This window comes from Dermacentor silvarum, chromosome 7 (assembly GCF_013339745.2).
Source record: "Dermacentor silvarum isolate Dsil-2018 chromosome 7, BIME_Dsil_1.4, whole genome shotgun sequence".
Taxonomy (NCBI): domain Eukaryota; kingdom Metazoa; phylum Arthropoda; class Arachnida; order Ixodida; family Ixodidae; genus Dermacentor; species Dermacentor silvarum.
Window position 1 is genome coordinate 164,884,126 of NC_051160.1, and position 22,747 is coordinate 164,906,872.

Consider the following 22,747-nt stretch of genomic DNA (forward strand, 5'->3'; position numbering starts at 1 on the left):
CGCGTCTCTTCCTTCTTTCGCCCTTTTTTCCGCTTGCCTCTTCGGCGCTTTTTGCGGCCGTAGTACCTACATGCGAGGAGAAATGGAACCTCCATATTCGCAGGGTTGCCACACGGTCACACTTTGTACTTTCCGGGCGGTGTCAGTGATGTGCGCTTGCGCTTTAAAATAGTTCAGGTGTCCACCTCGAGCGTAACAGTTGCGGTGTCCACGGCAAAGATTGTAAAAAAAAAACAATAAACATTGCGCTTTGGAGGCGACATGGAGCTTCCTTTTTGTCGGCAGGTTTCTCGGCGTCAGTGTTTTGAGTGCGTCACTCTTATTACACGGTGCTCCGGTGGTGCGTGGCACCCGAATCTATGACAAATAGCAACAGCGCGGGCCGAGAGCCAACAGTGACGTCTTCATGGATAGCTCATATGGTCACAATTTATGAACTGATAAGTTAGTCGGGGGAATGTTTAATTTCGGGACTTTCACTATAACGACTTTTCAGAATAACAAACCAATTACCGCGGTCCTCTGAAGTTCGTTATATCGAGATTTTACTGTACACTAAATACAGCCACCCTGGCCATTCCGACAGCAGTCACAACAGCCAGGAGTGGCAGCGCGCACGCGCCAGTCACTTGCCAGAAGTGCCGAAAAGTCCAGTGTTATAAGTGCGAAACTCACTAGAAACTGAGGGAGGCGTCGTGCGGTCTGCGGAATGTGAACGGCCGCATTCTTTATCGGAGAACGATTCCACTCGCTTTTCGCGACCACCGCCGGAGCACACATGCCGAGGTCGTTCTGGCACAGCGTGGCCCAATTTTGGTCAATTTTCTGTGTTCGGCGCATGAATCTGCGCTTGGATCAAAATGGCACAATTGACGCAGGAGTCCCACCCCTGCATTACTGAAGACCTTCGGCTCCTTGCACCCTGGTCGCTTCCATGGTGCATGCTGTTGACAGCTGGCCAGTGTATGATGCTGTCAGTGCTAATGCAGGCTGGAGGCATCTTCCCCATCCCCCCTTGAAATTTGTGTAGCACGGGTACCTGGCACAAAACGATGTATGCGAACACCTGTCTGCTCCGCCCTCTACCCCGATCAAATGCATTCTCTTCACATCAAAAAAAAAAAAATCCTGCTTACGCCACTGGTTACAGGCACCAATGCATGTGCGCGAAGCGCATTCTTACCACAAAAGGTCTTAACGTTCATTTCCTGCCGAAAAAATAAGGCACTGTCCCGGTCTTTAGACGACATGTTGCCATAACCATTGAGTACTCAAGTGCTGAATGTTGTGGATTCGCGACATAGCATAGCCAAAGCAATAAAGCAAAAATTAACTGTACTCAAGCTCCCAGCATACCCGGCGTAATCTCTGGGATGTAAACAATGAAAAAAAAATTGGAAGTATGAACTGACACTATGTTCACAAAAGCTGTTGAAAATAGTTCACATCATATCACGTGTGAAAACCTCGTTGATCTCGACTCTGAACAATAGTTGCTCCTAGATAACACCGCATGTCGGCACTGCAAAACATTGTCACGAATGCGTGACACAGACTGGCAACTTCAGCCAGAAAACGTACTGCCAGGACAGAGGCTGCATTTATTCATTAAGTGCTGGTGTAAAGCACCCATAGCGATATTTGTAACCTACAGTCCTTTAACGACCAGTTCAGCCTGGTCGAACCTTGTACCAATGGATATCGTGCGCCATCGGAACGCTGCGCGCATCAAGGCACCAATCACGGCCGGGTCATCCATTGTGGGTACCGATTAGTGAAAAAATCCAGTATTCGAGAAATCAAATACAGTATAGACCACTTATAACGTAACCGCTTATAGTGCAGGACCGGATATAGTGCGGTCTTTTCAGACTCCCGTTAATTTTCCCATAGCACTCCATCTATACACGTATCGCTTATAGTGCAGTTGCGGGAAACGAAATACCGGTTACAGTGCGGCTGCCTGGGAGTACGGAAGTCAGCGGAGACAGCAAACGCTCCCCTCAAACGAGAAGAGAGACGAAGTGGAGGAGAAGGGCACGTGGTGCGAACGAAGAGCCAGTGAGGCTGAAACCAGAATCTTGAGTGCGAGTCGCGAAATATCACGGCACGCATAGCAAGCGAGGGCCACGAAACTGCCAACGTCGGCCAACGCTCGCTTCACGATAACAGCAGTAAACGAAACTTGTGGGAGCGGGCAGCGCCGGCACGGCACGGCGAAGGGCGCACGCGACGACCGTGGAATGTGAGGGAGGAGGGCGGCAGGGAAGCGGATTTCGCCTCGGCAACTCCGCCGCTTCGGTGGCTCCCCTGGCCCTCCCTCGTAGCATCCTCACTTTCGACTGTCCCGTGCACGCCCGCCGCCGTGCAGGCGCCACCGCTCCAGCCGGCCCGGCGCCAGCCCCCCGAAGTTTCGTTTTCTGCCGTTATCGGGAAGCGGGCATTTGCCGGCGTGGGCAGTTTCGTTGGCCGGCCTGGGACAGCGCCGCTGCTTCCCTCTGCGCCGTAGCCGCAGCGTGCAAGGTCAACACAAGACTAGAAAGTAGAAGAAGCATAAAGGAGAAAGAAGGGTTCACTGCCATTTTCTACACGTGGCTACGGTAGCGTGGCTGAGACGTCGGCACGTACACGCATGTTCCAGCGCAACGCAGCATCGGCGACCTTGCCATTTGAGAGAGGATGAAATTTCCGCCGCTTTTTTTTTTTTGTTTTGTTCGCGCGCGACATTTAGGGGTCTCTCTTAAGCTTTTACTCTATGGCGGTGCCAGAGCAATGCCGGTCGGAGGCACCGCCGCGTGATTTGGTTCGAATTAACGAGATTCGACTGTAAATTGAATGCAAACGTTCTAGCCGCATTCCTTGACTGTCGCATACGCGTAGCGGCTCGGTGCACATGTTTTGCATATGTGCAGGCCTCGAAAATAGTTGCTTTGGTTATAGTGCAGTACTGCTTACAGTGCAGATATTTGCGACTTACGTTATAAGCGGTCTACACGGTACTTGATATTCGATTCGCGAATCAAATTATTTGAAAGTTCACTATTCGATTCGAAATCGCATATTCCAGCATTCGCACACCCCTGCCAGTAACCCATAAATGGCGAGAAATCTACGGGCAGGCTAGAACTCTAATAAAGTGAAGCGAAGCCAAAGAGGACCCACTGTGACTCCAGACCATGGCCCAGCTGAGCGGCTGTTCTCCTTGGTCTGCTGGGTGGTGGGTGCAAAGGCCGGCGCAGCGACAGGTTGGACGAGCAGGGCAGCACGGTCCGGAAGAGCGTTTTCGTCGGCACGCACACGCACCTTTGTGTGGCCTCGGTTCCCAGCTGCCGAGCCTGCCGACACGATCGCCAAGCCCCCCGGCTGCTGCTCGGCTGCAAACAAATGAATGCAAGGGCACGTCATCAAGAGGAGAGAAAGGTTAAGCTAGGACATGCCCCGTTTCGCACCCTACACTTAGGGAGGGAGAAAGAAACGAGAAAGAGGAAAGATGAGAAAAATAAGAGAAGAGGCGTCATTGCAAATACACCCACAGAGCAATGTTCGCCAACAGTCGCAAACATTCGCACAGTACATGGGCGGTATTCTCAGGCGGTCACTTTCACAGATACTTTCACTTTCGCAAAGTTTCACAAGATTAGCACATTGCCTTAGCAGAGTTGGCACAGTGCCAGAACGCCGAGACCCGTAGATGCCGAACACGTCCAGCGCTAGTCTCATTAAATCTTGTGAAAATGAAGGCACAGTCAATCCCGGATACTATATCAAACTAGAAGGAGATTGCATAATAGTTCGATATATCAATAATTCAAAGTGTAAAATATGCCTATCAAAGCTTATCCGAGACCACCGCACATCTCCAACAGTTTCCAGAGATAGTGAAAAGCGGGAACTTGCCAATTTGCTTCTCTAAGGCCATGTAGAATGCACTAGTTCAGGGGTTCTCAAGTACGTTCATCCCAGGGAACCCTGCTAAGCTCCATAAAGTGCCAAGGAACCCCCCCCCCCCCGAATTAACCGAATGTCGAATTATCGAGGGTATCAAGAAAAAAATAAACAAATGCTTCACTACGCCAACACGCTTTTATTTACTCAATGAATCGTGAAATCTTGTTTCTATTTAGCACAAGACCAGTGCGGAAGCTGAAATTGTCTTCATCTCATGACTGATTAGCGCTAGCTGCGGCGAAGGCGTCGCGACATCCTTCGCGGCGCGCGTTTTCACCTGAGACGCGCTTTCCACCAACGGGCGCACATCCCGATTATTTTTTCGCCACTCAGCTGCTGGCCAACAAATTGTCCGTCCATCGCAATGTAGCCGGTGATTTTTATCTTCGACAGCTTTGCACTGAGTCAAAGCGAAACTACTGCTTGCCGCAACCGCTGCGGACGAAACCGCGGCCGCCATCGACGCGATCATGGACGGCGACCTTGCAGTTCAGAAGGCAGGCGGCTGACGCATGCACCAAGTCAAAACGAAACTACCGTTCGCTGCAAGAAGTGCGGACGAAACCGCGGCCGCTATCGACGCGATCATGGACGGCGACTTTACGGTTCAGAAGGCAGGCGGCCGACACACGCACCAAGTCAAAACGAAACTACCTTTCGCTGCAAGAAGTGCGGACGAAACTGCGGTCGCTATCGACGCTGCCATGGGAGGCGACTAAGCAGTTGGGAAGGCACGCAGCCGAGGCGCGCATCGAGTGAAAACGCAACTACTATTTGCGCAACCGCTGCGGACGAAACTGCGGTGGTTATCGACGCGATCGGAGATAGCGACTACGCACTTACGGAGGCACGCGGCTAGCCGCCAACGCGGTGTTACGCGCGGCGATAAACGCAAGAATAAAGGCTTTAAAGGCTCAATTAGGCACGAAGCGCTTCGGCGTTGCTGTCAGTCACGTGCCGCGTACGATTGCCGCTGAGGACCACGGCGATGCGGTCTGGCGATTCGGTTGGACGCTACGCCGTTCTTGCTCTTCTGCGGCGCGCATTTGCGGTGCTCCGCGCATTTTTTTTTTATTCCTCCAACGTATAGTTCAGTGCGCACGTTATCGGCACCTACCCTATCTACAAATAGGAGAAAGGCGCATGGTGGTAAGCTACGGCCTCTGAGATTCAAGTACGAAAGCTTAGGCGTGCTGCCCGTTCTCAGAGGTTGGATGGCTAAAAGCTGCTTGCGTATTTATTACGCAGTTCGCGCGTTGCTGTTACGCACTGTGATGTGCTTTTAGACACTCGGGCATCGGTAATGAAGGTTCTTTGGATAAAGCGCACCTCGTGTTCGCCGTTTTAGACGCTTGTCAAGGGCGGGACCAGGGAAAATATATCAGTGGCTCGCGGAACCCCGAGCATGGGCCTGCGGAACCCGTAGGTTCCGCGGAACCCACTTTGAGAACCCATGCACTAGTTGACTTACTTTTTGCTCACGGCCGGTGCCTCCCTTCATTCTCGGCCCTTCCGCTCCAGCCCTTGCCTCGGTGACTACCGACACCACACACGCTGTTAGCTTTAAAAGTGGATTTAAGCTTGCAGAACACAGAGTTCCTTTCCATTCACGTGTGAGCACGAATGAAACGCGCCCAGCACTTGAATCGCAGAGCAAAGAGTCTTGTGCGCCACTGCCGCAATGCTCTTTCCGCGAAGTGTGGTTGTGGCGTGCATTGGTTGTTAAATTCAAACTAATGTAAAGATCCGTCCAAGTGGAAGTTGGGCCGGAATCGTATTGGCTATGCGTAGAATCCTAAAATGCTGTTTGCGGAAAAGATTCTTTTACAACAAAGGCAAACTCTGCAGCGCAGCATCTCTAGTTTTGCAGTCCATGCTCAGCACCACTCGGTCAAAACATCAAATGCCATCCACGCTCTCTTGTGTAACACGTATCGACCAGGAGGCCTCTCGCATTCTTGAAGGAAAGTGGCAATCTGCTCTTGCCGATAACCCTGCCTATTTTTTCCTCCGTGGCATGTACTGCCGTTCAGATTCAATCTCTTGAATGTTTCAAATTTGTCAGCATTAAATATTTCCAACGACGCAGGAAGCGATTGTATCTGTTAGGAGAAGCACACTTGCAGGGGCGCAGTGTTCGCTATACTGAATGTGGCAGTGAATGGGAGTTCGATACACAGTGCAATAGATTCCTATACTTTTACATGGAGGTTTTCAAGGGGATTTTAAAGCTGTTCCGATATATCCGAGTTTGATATACACGGGATCGACTCCGAAAATGATCGCCCGAGAATACTGCCCCAGTCCCCTTCAAGAATTGGGCTTTTGTGGCCTTGTGCATGCTACACCGCTTAGACCAAGATCCCAGGATCTTTTTCTCAGATCTGTCATCCAAGCAGCTGAGACGAAGGATGGGCAGCGAGACAGGAGGTGCTCTATTGGGCCGTCGCACCCGCAAAATTTGCACGCACTGCTGTTGGCCCCTCCTAGGCGTGCCATAGAGTTTTTAAATGACTACCCTAGGAGGAAATGTGCACCCTAGTGTGCATGTACAGCAGCAGCACTCTAACAATGGGCGCAAGTAAGAGTCCACGAAATTGCCTAGTATATTTCATCCCCTGGCTTTTTATATTATGTTGCATTTGTCCACGGAATATTGCTATACGAACTTTCATAAAGCCTACTTTTCACTGAATATTGCTATCATAATCGGCCACATTTACACCTAATATTTCAGCGTCCAATCATTGTTAAGTTTCTAAACGTTAAATCCAAAATAGATGCCCTGCGCAACTCATACAAGCTTAAAAACCTGGAGTCACCAAAAGTTTGGCTTGAAGATTTTTCACCAACTGTTCAGTTTGCACGAAAAAAGCTGCGGGAGTTCGCCAAGAGCAATCGCACAGACAACGAACGGTTTTCTGTGCGCTTCAACAAACTTCATCTACAAGGCAAGGTTTACCATTTCGACTCCGCCAGGGGCGTGGTGGTTCAAGCTTCAGGACTTGAACGACCTGCCGAATGATGTACAGCGGCACAGCACAAGGCTCCTTCACCCATAGATTCATTTTCGATGTTATTGGCTAACTTCCGTAGCATATACCATAAGACTGACATTTTAAAAGCCATCGTGCACACGTGTTCTGCAGATATAATTATCGGTACCGAAACGTGGCTTTCGGAGGACGTCGCTAGCAGCGAACTTTCGTTACCATCCTCATTCGTCATCTTCCGCAAAGACAGAATCGGCTGCCGAGGTGGCGGTGTAGTTATTGCGATTAACGAATTATACCACCCCTCTCCTATCCCAGTAGACTCTCCTCTCGAAATAGTCTGGGCCTCTTGTCATATTGGTCACATCGCTTGTGTCATTGGCGCGTGTTATCGACCCCCCGACAGCAATTCAGAGTTCGCAGATCTTCTTAGCGATGCCATTGACCAAGTCATGCACAAATTTCCGAACTCTCCTTTCTTCTTAGGCGGTGATTTTAATTATCCAGAAATCGACTGGTCCACTCTGTCTACCCATAATCATAATAATCGGCCTGAATGTATTCGCTTTCTTCAGTTGATTCTTTATCAAAACTTAACACAACTTGTACATGAACCTACGCGGAAGGATAGCGTTTTAGATCTAGTTCTAACTAACAGTCCTGAAATTGCTAACACACGCGTACTCAAAGAAATCAGCGATCATAGGGCTGTCCATTGCTTAGTTTCACTTCCACCTACAAACAAATCAAAAACTAAAAAACAACTACTGAACTACACGCGTGCCGACATAACGAAGTTGAACAGTATGCTATAGGACAGGGGTTCTCAGGTACGTTCATCCCAGGGAACCCTGCTAAGCTCCATAAAGTGCCAAGGAACCCCCCCCGATTTAACCGAATTATCAAGGGTATGAAGAAAACAAACAAATGCTGCACTACGTCAACACGCTTTTATTTACTCAATGAATCGTCAAATCTTGTTTCTATTTAGCACAAGACCAGTGCGGAAGCTGAAATTCTCTTCATCTCATGACTGATTAGCGCTAGCAGCGGCGAAGGCCTCGCGACATCCTTCGCGGCGCGCGTTTTCATCTGAGACGCGCTTTGCACCAACGGGCGCACATCCCGATTATTTTTTCGCCACTCAGCTGCTCGCCAACAAATTGTCCGTCCATCGCGATGTAGCCGGTGCTTTTTATCTTTGACAGCTTTGCACTGAGTAAAAGCGAAACTACTGCTTGCCGCAACCGCTGTCGATGAAACCGCGGCCGCTATCGACGCGATCATGAACGGCGATCATGGACGGCGATCTTGCGGTGCAGAAGGCAGGCGGCTGACGCATGCACCAAGTCAAAACGAAACTACCTTTCGCTGCAAGAAGTGCGGACGAAACTGCGGTCGCTATCGACGCTGCCATGGGAGGCGACTACGCAGTTGTGAAGGCACGCAGCCGACGCGCGCATCGAGTGAAAACAAAACTACTATTTGCCGCAACCGCTGCGGACGAAACTGCGGTGGTTATCGACGCGATCAGAGATAGCGACTACGCACTTACGGAGGCACGCGGCTAGCCGCCAACGCGGCGTTACGCGCGGCGATAAACGCAAGAATAAAGGCTTTAAAGGCTCAATTAGGCACGAAGCGCTTCGGCGTTGCTGTCAGTCACGTGCCGCGTACGATTGCCGCTGAGGACCACAGCGATGCGGACTGCGCCGCTTCGTTTCGGTTGGACGCTACGCCGTTCTTGCTCTACTGCGGCGCGCATTTGCGGTGCTCCGCGTTTTTTTTTTTCCCCCTTCAACGTATAGGTCAGTGCGCACGCTATCGGCACCTACCCTATCTACAAATAGGAGAAAGGCGCATGGTGGCAAGTTACGGCCTCCGAGATTCAAGTGTGAAAGCTTAGGCTCGCTGCCCGTTCTGAGAGGTTCGGTGGCTACAAGCTGCTTGCGTATTTATTGCGCAGTTCGCGCGTTGCTGTTACACACTGTGATGTGCTTTTTGACACTCGGGCATGGGTAATGGAGGTTCTTTGGATCGAGCGCACCTCATGTTCGCTGTTTTAGACACTTGTCGGGAGCGGGACCAGGGAAAATTTATCAGTGGCTCGCGGAACCCCGAGCAGGAGCCTGCGGAACCCGTAGGTTCCGCGGAACCCACTTTGAGAACCCATGCTATAGGATTTTGCAGCCGATTTTTACGAGTACTTTGACGACCGTACAACTTATGAAAACTGGTGCCTGTTTCAGAACAAACTAAAAGAAATTGAAGCTGCTTGCGTGCCTAAAGTAACTATAACTTGTAGAACAGATGACCCATGGTTCACGCGAGACGTGAAACGTTCCCTTAACAAGAAAAGGATTTACAGGAAAGCGAGTCGCTCAAACTGTCCTCAAGACTCGGCAGCCTACGAAAACATTGCTGTTTTAACACAAAGTGTCATTCTCCAAGCTAAAGACAAATACTTTAATGATACGCTCCCTAACCTTATGAAAACGGACCCCAAAAAATTTTGTAATATCGTGAACCCTAAAAGTATCCATTCATTACCGGTATTGACGAGGGAAGACGGCAGCACTTTAGCGGTTGAACAGTGTGCCGAAAAATTTAATAAACACTTCACTGAAGTATTCACTAACAAACTTCCACTGAATGATTCGCTGTCATTGTCGCAACTGACCTTTTCGCACCCTTTACCAGTAATCCTAATTACGGAACACGGCGTTGCTAGCGCCATCAATCGGCTTCCTCACAAAACCAGTCCCGGACCAGATGGCATCAGCGCCAAACTACTTAAATTAACCTGCCACCATTCAGCTAACTTGCTCGCATCAATCTTCCAGCAATCCCTTAATTCTGGCTGTATACCGGACGACTGGAAATCTGCATATGTAGTTCCTATATTCAAATCTGGCTGCAGCAATCACCCTAACAACTACAGGTCGATTTCACTTACGTCCATTTCGTGTAAGGTACTTGAGCACATCATATATTCACAGGTGATGGGTCATCTGAGCCGTAACAATTTACTTCTTAACACCCAGCATGGTTTCCGCGAAAAATTATCAAGCCAAACACAACTATTCGAACTTGTGACAGACCTCCACACAGCCCTCCACACAGCCCGCCTACATCGATGCCATTTTCATAGACTTTTCAAAGGCTTTCGAACGTGTTCCTCATAATAGACTAATGTTAAAAATACGTAGTCTGGGTCTCGATGAGAGAACGACTGCTTGGATCCATGAATTTCTAAACAGTCGGTGTCAGTCAGTTAAACTTAAGGATTACGTATCTAAACCGACACGAGTAACATCTGGGGTACCACAAGGGAGTGTGCTGGGTCCTCTCCTATTTTTAGTATACATAAATGACATAGCCTCTAACATAAGTTCGTCAATCCGTCTTTTCGCAGACGATTGTGTTATTTATAAGAAAATAACTTGCAGGGCCGACGTCGCAGAACTACAATCTGATCTCTCAAGGTTAAAGGAATGGTGCAGTAATTGGCAAATGGAAATTAATGTCGAAAAACCAAACACTTAAAATTTACTAACATTTCTTCTGCATGTTCAAACTCTTATAAAATAAATGACATAGTAATAGAAAAAGTCACGTCATTTAAGTACCTGGGCGTCATACTTACTTCCGATTTAAGCTGGGGTGCCCACATCGAGCATGTTACCAATAAGGCTTTCAAGAAGCTCGGCCTACTTAAAAGACGTTTGCATTTCAGTAATAAAGATACAAGACTGCACGCTTTCAAATCATTGATTCGGCCCTCTCCAGAATATGCTTCTATCATATGGCATCCTCACCTGACAGGTCTGACTAACATGCTCGAAATGGTACAGAACAAAGCCGCGCGGTTTGTCACATCATCCTACTCACGTTTCATAAGCGTTTCATCGCTAAAAGCTGAACTTGATCTAGCTACGCTTATCATGCGAAGGCGACATGCTCGACTATCGTTTTTTTACTCACTTAACCACAGCAACACAACGTTCGCCCAATCGCACATTTTTCCAGCCCCTCATACTTAAACCCGTCTCGATCATGCGCGCAAAGTATCACCCATTTTCGCCCGGACGAAGAAGTACCAAAATTTGCCTTCAGTAGTGTGCATAAACGAATGGAACTCCCTGCCGTCCAAAATAGCCGAGATATCAGATGCTTCAATGTTTCACTCAGCGCTGCTGGGTTATTTACAAAATGGAAAACATTCCTAACCTGTATCTGCCTGTCTTTGTTTCATATACGGAATTTGTACACTATATTTATGCACTGTTCTTTCCAATGTATTGATGATCAGTGGTTTAACGGCCATGTAACAAATCGCTGTGTACTCGTTATCAATGTATTTTGTAGATTATTTTCTTTTCTGTGCTATTCTGGATACCTTGGTTCAAATGAACATGCTCTTTCTTTTTCCTGTTTTGTATTAAGTATTGTTGTCTTCTATTTATATTGTTTATACATTATATTTATGTACTCACCTGAAATACCCCCTATGTAATGCCCACTAGGGCCTTTAGGGTATTGAAATAAATAAATAAATAAATAAATAAATAAAATATATATGCCGAGATAAATTTGATTTGATTATAAACAATCAATTTAGAACATTTAACCCTTGCGGTCATGTGCCGGGCCCACACCTCCATACGAAAATATTGGCTCCAGTCACACGTCGGGAAGCGCACGACGCGCGCGTTTCCTCGCATTCTCCGTTTGTTTGGGTAGTTTGCGCCTTCTCTCGACCATTGCAGTTTTTGGTTGTCTACAGTTGAGGGCAGCGCTTATTGCAAGGGACTTGAGATTGTCACGCGCAAATTGTAAACGCGTACTGCTGACCAGATGGCAACGTTTTCTGTGTGAGCATTTTATGGAAGAGACTCACACGGACTCGTGCAGCCACACTTCATATATAAGAATGTGAATGGCAACAGCAAGGACTGTGCTGTGTGCCGTGATAGAAAGACGAAAGGAGGCAGGAAGGAGACTTCTACTGCAAGACATGCAGTGCAAATCCTGGCCTCCACCCTGACAACTGCTTCGAGCGATACCGTACTATGCTCAAGTACCGCTGACAACGAAGGATATAGAGAAATGTCTCAAATAAATCCCCTAACATGTGTTTGTGTACTACAATATTTTTCCTGCTCGGCACCCAAAATCCACAGAATGGCTTCTGACCGGAACGACCGCAAACTGGGTAAAGGCTTATGACCGCAAAGGGTTAAAGAAATAACAATGCTCGAAGAACTTGCTTACTTGTATCAAATAATCAACTGCTCAAAGAAAACACTGAGGCTAGTACGACCACAGAATTAACAACAAAAGACCATTAATGGAAGCTGCGATGTGGAGCTATGCTAAATCAGAAGCTTGCGCATAAGAGTGCCATGCACTGCTGTGTAATGACCTCATGACCAAAATAACTGTGCACATTGCTTTTCATGAGCGACAACATGGACAAGTGCCTTTTCTATAACCAAACTTACACTTGGCCAAGGTTCAAAGTAGCAGAACGATTCACATGTGTTATCAGCCCCACGCAATTCCATTGCTCCACAGCACAACCATGCACATGTTTGGCAAAACGAGGGTGCCTGCCAACCTCACTGCTCGGTAAAAGCAGTGCGTGCAGACCTGCATACCTATTAGGCACCGCATGCTCCCAAGCACATTCTCAGACCCCAGGAGCTGCTGCAAGGTGTCACCCATGTACAGTTAACCACAAAATTCTATGGACGACGGGATTTGAGAACAAGTGAAATATCTCTGCAATCTCATAACAGCCTAGCACAGTAGAATTCCATTAATTTGACTCCGGTTAATTCAATTTTTCGGTTAATTTGATCCCGACCGAAGGTCCAGCTGGTGCCCATGCCACTCTATGGGCTCAAATTTTTGTTATTTTGATCCTAAAATTCGCATTCTCTGAAGGATTCGAACTTGACTAGTCAGCATGCACCCGTCTGACCCCTATAGTGACCACAATAGCAGCCCCTTTGGTGGTGTGTCTCAGCAGAGCTTAAGAGAGAGTGAACACGCATCATCTCCCGTTGCAGACTCCTATTTTTAGCCTGCCATAGGAGCGTTTTCAAGCAATAACTGTAGTTTGTAATGACTGATTACTCATGCCATTTACCCAATTCTAATACACTGTTTTCCAAGAAAGTTTAGCCAAGAACCAGCATTTGCAGTATTTGTATGCTTTGCCGCATAAGACAGTAGCGCGGCAAAGCTGACTAAAAATCGCGTGCCAATGGTGATTTTGGGAAACTACGTAACCACAGCGTAACCCTTACGCATTCTTCTTGCTAAAACATCGGGTGCGTGTTAGTTTTCTACTTTGTGTAAGAGCTTTAATGTCATTTCTACATTAGTTTTCTACTTAGGACACGTTTGATTTGGAGGCATGTTAGATTTGGGCAAATACTGCCAAATGAATCAGCAGTGCATTGAGTTTTTTTTTCTGTATCTTGTATTGTTCGACCCGGCAGATAATTTGATTTATTTAATCGGTCCTGCCAGGGTCAAATTAACGGAAGTCGACTACATACACATTTCCAGTCTGGATATGAGCAACACTGGGATGTGCAGTCTTACTGGCCGTACATCATCACGATTAGTAACTGGCCTGGCCCCCTCACCTGGCCTAGCTGTTGGCCCCGTGCGCATCACTGGTGCGGTGCCCTGCCTGCCCTGTGGACGCAATGGCGCCAGCACAGGTCGAGGATCTTGTCTTGCACCGCCAACCGCTGCTGCTTCCTGGCCCTGCTGTTGCACATCGAGAGCAACCTGGCGGCTGACGCGTGCCTCCAGGTGCCTGCATCAACGTTTAGCACCACCATGACGCACGTGAACTGCAATAAACCCTTATGCCAAACATACAGACACACGTATTTGTTCATCTTTTCCCGGTGACCGTTCTCCACCAGCTAAAAACTTGGCACAAGACGTGCTTGGCACAAGACATGCCTTCCTGTATCGGAAATTTCTCTAACGTTGTCGCCAATTCTATACCGGATATATATGTCTCATTTGATTGCGTGCGAAAAGCGAATAGTGTATTTTCAGGAATGTATGCAAGCACCAGCAATGACTCTAGAATGTACAATCAGTCGTGTATAAACAGCCAACACATTTGACCCGTAAAACATATGGCAACGATTGAAAACTGCTCACAGCTATCGTTCTGCTTTGAATGGTGCTACTTTTTGCTAGACACAAGTTACCTTAACAAAAAACTTCCTGTCGCGCAAGTGGCAGTGTCTTATTCGCCATCCCAACAGCCCAGCCCTTATCCCCTATTCTTTTCCCCGCTCAAGTTCCTCCTCCAAATTCTGCTAACTACCAGTCATCCCTCGTTATAATGAAATCGCTTTATTCGCTTCTGTTTCCAACCCAAACGCATGCATTTAGAGCCGCAACCATAACTCAAAGCGCACGAAGAGCTTGGCCCGCTCAGAGTGAAGTGGCGATGCCGTCACTTGACTCTTCTGCGCATGCAGTGTCAAATTGATACCGCCGACGAATTAGTCTCATGCAGGCACAGAACAGGCCACAAATGTACCAAACCCACAACCAATGACCGCCTAGTAACGGGTACCAAGAGAGTGCCAAGTGCTCCCAGCTGTTTACTGCAGAGCAAATGAAAGCTGTCAAATTCCGTGGTGCAGCGCGCTCGAACCGTTAATTTCGGTCGCAATCGCATCGCTGGTGTCCCCCATGATAGAATCTACACAAAAATAAAGTTTTCCTGACGCTTCGCGATGCCAGGAAACCGCGGTCTCTTGGATGCCGACAAGTGGCCGAAAGACCGCGGGCAGGCTTGCGCCGTAGCATTCCATGAGGTGCACTCAATAAGCAAAGTTTTACTGCTCTAAAGAGCACTTCTGGCACTGAAACGTGCCAAAAAGCACAAAGGAAGTGTCACTCTGATTATTAGTGCCATGTTCAACGCGAGGAGCTGTGTTAACAAATCAGGAAGACAACTTAGGGGAAGCCGGTCTAGGAATTTGCTCACCGCTCAACATAATCGGCCTGCATCGCATTAAAACACCGCCCCTAGCTTTGCTGAACTTTTGACGGCGAAAATCGACCGTTAACTTGCCGGAAACACGAAAGGTCCTAGAATCGCCAGCGCCAAGTCAGGCTGTCAACATGGTGGGTCAAGGCAAGCTGGTGTTTCCCTGGCGATTTTCTGGAGTCGGCCCCATGCTCGACTCGCGCCATCCGATTTTAGACGAACGGTTTAAATGTGTGGCAGGGTCATTGAATTTTGTTCCTAAAAATTTGTCAATGGCGCGGACGCGACAGTGCACGAACACAGACACTCAAACCATAGAATTAGCACAGTGTCGTTGACAACGGTATGCTGAAAAACTCTCGTTTTGCAAACTTCACAGCTTCACACCTCGGGAAAAATTTGACCAATGATTATACAAAGCCCCTACTGCAAAACCATTCAGTTTTCACGATCGTGCTGAGTACCCACAATGAGCAGCTAATCAGTTTTTGAGCTCAACAAACACAACCTCAGACACGAGCCACGGTATTTGCGGCGCTTTCCAGCGCGATACTCGTAGTCTTCCGTGACCTCCACACCCCCCCCCCCCAACCCCTATAATAAAAGTGGCCACTGCCTTCCCCTCCTCATTTGCTCTCCAGTCTGCAAGCCATTTCGACGCCAGTAGAGTGTACTAGAATGGGAGAGTGGGTCCAGCGGACGCATTAGCAAGCGCCGAGGGTGAAGCAAAAACCACGGAAAATGTGGCGGCGCTGCTGTTTTATTCTGAATCTCCGGCCAATAAACGTTGGCTCCGGCTGTTTCAGCAGCGCTCATTGGCTGAGGCAAGCTCGTGGGCCGAGTAGCTGTCTGCTTGACGCACCGTCGTCGTTGCGTCGTTTGCGTTCTTTCCGCCACTCTTTTTCCATTTTATTTACAATAGATCGGTGGGGAAAAATCTCAGTGTTACCGCCAGCGAGTATCCGCCTGTCAAAGCTCCATGCAGCTGCGGTAGGGGTCTCCGACGTGTGGGGATGCGCGACCCTCGCGCGTCCCCTGATGTTTTCCCCGCATGGCTCCCGTCTCCTGTAATCCGGCTTCGCCACATAGCTTTACGGCGGCGGAGTTGCAACGTATTACGAGAGATGGCGCTTCTAGTGTTGAGCTGCTAACGTCGCCCGACGACTAGGGAGGGGGGGGGGGTGCGTTGGCGCAAAAGGGAGAAGGCTGTTCCTCTTCGGGTTGGGGTCGGTGAGCTATGCGGAGGTACCGCGCGTGCACCGATCCACACTTCGCGAGACCGTCTCGCGTGGCTAAGAGCAGGGCACCGGTATGGACGAACACGGATCGTTCGAACGCGCCACCGTTCGCGTGACCGTACACGTGAACGACAAGGCGATGGTGTCATAGCATGGGGCGAACATATTCACCCGCTATCCGGTCGTGGCGAGTCGGACTTCCTTAATTTGTCGCGCGCCCATGTGAATGTTCTATGCGCAGTAATTCGGCTTGCATGCATTAGTGTATGAAAGGTGCAATAAATGCCCTTTTGACTGTTTGCACTACTGTGTTGTCGTTCCTTTGACCCAAGAGCATGTGAGACCCCACAGACGCGACAAGTGTCTGGCCGGCGAGCGGGGCCGCCGATTCGGGAGGAAGTGATGGTGGTGCCACCTGGATTTTCAATAAAAAATGCCTCAGCGCAGAGCCCTCGTTGGACCCACTCCCCCAATCTAGTACTCTAGACACCAGTCACTCCTCTCACTAGCCTTCATGTCAACTCCTAGTCTCCTCGCTGCCAGTTTCGACGTCGCTGCTCCTCCAAAGCTCCCCTCTTCCGGCATGCCCTCCCAAGCACTATCTTCCACCAACAGGCGCACTTAAGCGGTTCCTGCTTCTTGGTCTCCAAGACTCCAATCGCCTTTCTTCCACTACACGTGAAGCCGATGCCAAGCATGCCATTGCAACCGTCACCATCACCAGCGCGCACTGACGAGGAAAGCGAGATGCCCTGACAACATTTTGAAGCTTCTGCCTTCTGCGCTGCCCACCACATTCAGTCACTTCAGCGCCGACTGCGCGTGCGTTTGGATCCATGCTGCAGGCCATGTGCTTTTGTGGTCTACAGTGATAAATGGCTCCGTCAGACTCCGGGTGAAGTGCGACTTTGGAGCAGAAAGAAGTGGAAAAAGACGGCCGGCAGAAAACTGACATCGAGAAGGAATTCGGCACACCGCCGTCTATTTTATCAACTGTATTGAAAAACAAGGCAGCTGTGCTGGATGGCTTTGAAAAGAGCTTCTCGGCAAGGAGAAAGAGGAATCTCGATTCAAAATACTCTGAAGTCAAGGTGCACTTTAACAGTGGCTGAAGAACGCCAGAAGTGCAAATCTCCCCGTACATGGACTTGCACTTACTGCAAAAGTTGAAGCTCTCGCCTTCCAAATAGGCCACAATGATTTCAAGTGCAGCAATGGCTGACTTGAGCGGATAAAGAAACGACACTGCGCGACCTCAAAGTCGGCGAAAGCGCAGCCGTGAACCGCGACACTGTAGACTTATGGTGCCAACATCGGCTCCAAGCTCTACTTTAAAAGTATGAAGACATCTACAACCTAGATGAGGCTGCATTTTTCTACAAGGTGCTACCTAATCGCACGTTCACTACCACTGGCGGATCCTCACAAAGCAAGGAGCGTGTCACGGTGCTGTTTGGTGCCAATGCAACAGGCGAGGACAAGCTTCCCTTGTTGATACTGGGGAAGGCGGAGAAGCAGCGGTGCTTCCAAAATGCAACTATTCACAAGGAATGCATCTGCAGAAGTAACAAGCGAGCATGGATGACTGCTATTTTTGAAGATTACGTGTGCCTTCTGGATAGACGGATCGACGCAAAGAATTGGCAAGTGCTTTCCATAATTGACAATTGTCCGAGCCAAGGGAAGATCGACAACCTCAAGGTGATAAGCGGTACCGCTTATAGTGCGGATATTCGCGACTCCGGCGACTTACGTTATAAGCGGTTTACACTGTATAACCAAAGCAACAATTTGCAAGGCCCGCACATATGCAAAACATGTGCACCGAGCCGCCACGCGTATGTGACAGTCGAGGAATGCGGTTACAACGTTTGCATTCAACTTACAGTCGAATCTCGTTAATTCGAACCAAATCGCGCAGCGGCGCCTCCGACCGGCATTGCGCCAGCACCGCCATAGAGTAAAAGCTTAGAGACCCCTCAATGTCGCGCGCGAACAAAACAAAAAGAAAAAAATGCAGCGAAAATTTCACCCTCTCTCAAATGGCAAGGTCGCCGATTCTGCGTTGCACCGGAACATGCATCTACGTGCCGACGTCTCAGCCACACTACCGTAGCCACGCGTAGAAATGGCAGTGAATCCTTCTTTCTCCTTTATGCTTCTACTTTCTAGTCACGTGTTGACCTTGCACGCTGTGGCTATGGGGCAGAGGGAAGCAGCGGCGCTGTCCCAGGCCGGCCAACGGCCACTTCCCGATAACGGCAGAAAACTAAACTTTGGGGAGCTGGCGCCGGGCCGGCTGTAGCGGCGGCACCTGCAAGGCGGCGGGCGCGCACGGTGACAGTAGAAAGTGAGGGAATTACGAGGGAGGGCGAGGGGAGCCACCAAAGCGGCGGAGTTGCCAAAGCGAAATCCGCTTCCCTGCCGCCCTCCTCCCTCACATTCCAGCCTCTGCATGCGCCCTTCCCCGTGCCGTGCCGGCGCCACCCGCTCACTGAAGTTTCGTTTACTGCCGTTATGAAGCGAGCGGTGGCTGGCCTTGGCAGTTTCGTGGCCCTCGCTCGCTATGCGCGCCGTGATATTTCACGACTCGCACTCAAGATTCCGGTTTCAGCCTCACTGGCTGTTTGTTCGCACCACGTGCCCTTCTCCTCCACTTCGTCTCTCTTTCTTCCTCGAGCACTCCTTGGGGCGCCCGTTTGAGGGGAGCGTTTGCCATCTCTGCTGACTTCCGTACTCCCAGGCAGCCGCACTGTAACCGGTATTTCGTTTCCCGCAACTGCACTATAAGCGATACGTGTATACATGGAGTGCTATGGGAAAATTAACGGGAGTCTAAAAGACCGCACTATATCCGGTCCTGCACTATAAGCGGTTACATTATAAGTGATCTATACTCTACCTAAAAATATACAGAAATTTTCACTCATCGATGACGACGGATTTTCTTCGACACCGAGCCCTTAACGCTATTGTGTTAAATAAACCGCCACCGTGGCTCCACTGTGACCACTGATGTCAATTCTTTAAACAAAGGGGCACTGTATCTGGGATTGTTATAAGTGGGTTTGACCGACAACTCGTTCAATGCCGTAAACGAGGCACAGCAGAAACTACTTTCTTGGTGTTCCAACCACAAGAAGGATACCGTGTGTCATACAGCTTCTGCAAAATGACACTCGCTTAAACACATAGGGTGCACGTTAAATTTCTACTTTGTTTAGGACCTTTGTCATTTCTACGTTAGTTTTTTACTTTGGACCTACAGAAAACAGACGTGTGTTTGATTCGGGGGCATGTGAAGGATCGGGCAAATACTGCCAAATGAATTGGCAGTGCATTTCGCCATTTTTTCTGCATGTTGATTAATTCAACCTGCTGGTAAATTCCATTAATTTCGTCAGTTTTTTCAGGGCCAAATTAACAGAAGACGACTGCACTGTAAGTGATGCACGTATTTATTTGAAACATTGAAAAAATTTCAGAGATTGTTTCAGGCCCTTAAAGCAGTTGGCCAATACATTAGGTTCTATGGGGACTGGGTCAGATTAGTCACAACTACGTTCAGCTGCTATTATGTTTATGTAGTTTTACTGTACTACTTATCACTCCTATGGTGAATGAACAGCCATTCTGGCAGTGCATGCATAACCTAGGATTCACTACAGTACTCTCAGCGTGAAACTGCAGCCAGTGATACCCTGATGAACAGCACTCTGCAAGCACCCTCTGTGACACCAGTACAGTACCAAGTGAATTGCAGACAAACCTCAATGCCCCTTCAAGCAAGCTGGTGGGCTCAGCATGTCGATCGATGCCTCCCTGGAGGACACGTGATGCCCCACGGGTATCTCCCGATGCTTCCAGGTGCTGTGCCCAAATGGCATAGAACTGGGCCTGCCGCACCCCGATGTCGGTCTCAAACATTGCCTTGAACACTGCGAGGGGCTCCGATGACTGCACAGCCTGCACACAGCATATCATGCCTCTATACAAGGCTTACAATTCGTTTTGCCAAGCACAGCTGTCTTGACCGACACCTAAGATGGCAATCGTTTACTATAGTCTGGTACAACTTTAGAAGGCAGCGGCATTCGTCCCCTCAAAGGCGGATGAATATGAGCCTCCACCAATGGGTGCGCACTCTAGACTGACGTCATGAGCCGGACGGCAGGTGCCCCTGCCGACGGAGAACACGGTAGCCCGCGCTTCAAGCTGGGCCAAGTCGTGTCAGCGGGACTATTTCTTCAGTCACTGAGGCAATTGGCTGCTGCGCTTCCGTCATCTGGGCAGGGCCTGTCCTGTTTTCTTAAGTTGTACCCGACTATAGGTAATGAAGTACACCTCTACATCACATCACTCCCCCAGGACGCAGGATCAAAACCCGGTCATGGCGGCCGCATTTTCATGGGGGTGAAATGTGAAAACACCCGGATACTGAATTTTAGGTGCACGTTGAAGAACTCCAGGTGGTCTAAATTTTTAATGCCCCCCCCCCCCCAATTTTTGACATCAAAGCAGAAGCAATACGTTAATGTGGGTCAATTCCTTCCTTTAAAAACTTGTAGAAATTAAATGGCGCTTCCTTCTTATATTTCTTTTTGGCTGTGGTGCTGATCATGGAGATGAGTGGCCACAGCCTTGTGAAGTCTCACAACACATGCACATTGCCTTCCTAAACCATTTTCTGCCGACATGGTGACTTTTGCCTGAACAGCATAAACACAAGATTTGAAAACTCGGACGCATAGACGAGAATCAACAGTCTCAAATCTGGCTATTTGACTCCGCATAATTGAGCAGATCCACACTGTATCGCTTGTCCTTGCTGTCTGGCCACTCCAGAGCAAAGTCGCCTGTATCACTGCAGAGTGATGCTTCTTCTTAAGCTGTGAATAGTGATCTGACAGTTTTGATTTCAACTGACGATGGTCGAGTTCAGAAGTGGAATTTTTTTTTTTTCTAGCTCAACCTTGCATCAATTGTATAAAGCCAAAGCAGTTGCAGACCAATCTGGCTTACATGGTTGGTGTTCAGAAATTTGTGCCTGTACATGAGCTTTCTCTGTTCTGCCAACAAAGTGCGTGGATGGCACTTGTAATGATCGTGGACCCAAACTCCGAGGGTCATCAACATGGTCCGTGTGTGTGATCTCTGTTCTAACCACCAAAGAGAACTAAGCATTCAACTCAAGACTGAGCACCATCCAATGCAGTTTGCTTCATCTGAAGCCCATATGTGCCATCACAAAAAAAAAAAAAAACCATGCCGAAGTGCAAATGCAACCCGATTGGCAAAAGCAGCAAGGGACAAAGAACCAGAGCCCCTTACCATTCAAGTGAGTGTGCCCCCCCCCCCCCTCGCATCTTTCACCATAAAGTCAAACCAACTGCAGAATATGCTATTACTATCAAATGCAAGCCTCTCATGAAAACAAAATAAAAGAAGAATCCAGCTGCAAGTAGAAGAGCTGCCAGAGGAGCACCCACGTAGCGTATCCAAATTCCAACGTAGCGTTCGTCGTTGAAGAGCTCCCTGTTTTCCTTGAACTGCACAATGGCCTGCTCAAGCAGCTGCCGCAGGTTCACACCATGCCCGCCCGTCACATGGTGCTGCTCCACCCACAGCACGTACCTGGCAAACAAGCACTGCATTACTTCACTGTTTATTTTCAAGCACAATTAAACCTTGTGATAGGTCACATCACATCTGATGACGATCAGTAAAAACATGAGCGAAAACCATTAAAAAAGCCTTAGATCCACTTAGTTATGTTTTATATTTTGTTATATCTGCCTTCATTATAGCCTGGGGCTAGACTGTAATCCTAAAAAAGAAAAAAAATTCTGGTGTTTTACACGCTAAAAGCACAATCTGATTATGAGGCACGCTGTAGTGGAAGACTCCAGATTAATTTTTACCACTTTACACAAGCTCATAGAACAGAGGGTATATCAAAGTGCACATTTCTGGCAACAATATTACGCAATAAAGAAAGCAGCAAAGAATATTGGTGTATTGTACATTGCCATACTAATGCCACAGTGATCTTGACGGGAAAGGGGGAAAAAAAACGTCCGTGTTTAGCCCGAAAAGCGAAGCATCGATTGCGATAGCAGATTAGTGAACAGCTATACAAAGGATAGTAGTTTTATCGGCCATATAAATTTGCAAACATAGGCATACTAACTAAATGAACAAGCACGGTGTCACGCGCACATAAGCAAACACCTCACTTGATGACCAAGGAAACTCGCGTCATAATGCTGGAATGAGGAAGCGCCGCAGCAGCAGCGAGCGAATTTAACTTCATGCTACGTCTCGCATCAACGCAAACTAAGCCGCAAAAACAGTATGTGGCGGACTGTGTTGACAACGCTGATGGCTTTCAGGATACAGAGGCCTGGGCAAGCGCGTGCCGGCCACCTGGGCCACACGGAATAGAACGCGCCGACTCCCTCCGGAGGGTTGCATGCGATGGAAGACATCGCGCTTCCTTCCCGCTTTCCTCCCTTGTGTGCGTGAGATTG

The 22,747-nt window shown here is 48.7% G+C and overlaps 1 protein-coding gene across 2 annotated transcripts in view; it reads right to left on the reverse strand.

Moving 5' to 3' along the window:
• The window catches only part of LOC119458661 (mitotic checkpoint serine/threonine-protein kinase BUB1-like), a 169,812-nt gene that overhangs the window by 137,390 nt on the left and 9,675 nt on the right, over positions 1 to 22,747 (reverse strand). For both annotated transcript variants that reach the window (XM_037720526.2, XM_049671339.1), the window contains exons 3-6: positions 21,707 to 21,851; positions 19,987 to 20,183; positions 13,601 to 13,776; positions 3,163 to 3,374 (exon numbers count right to left, since the gene is read on the reverse strand). In XM_037720526.2, coding sequence (XP_037576454.1) covers positions 3,163 to 3,374; positions 13,601 to 13,776; positions 19,987 to 20,183; positions 21,707 to 21,851 — 730 coding nt within the window. The remainder of the gene's footprint in view (positions 1 to 3,162; positions 3,375 to 13,600; positions 13,777 to 19,986; positions 20,184 to 21,706; positions 21,852 to 22,747) is intronic.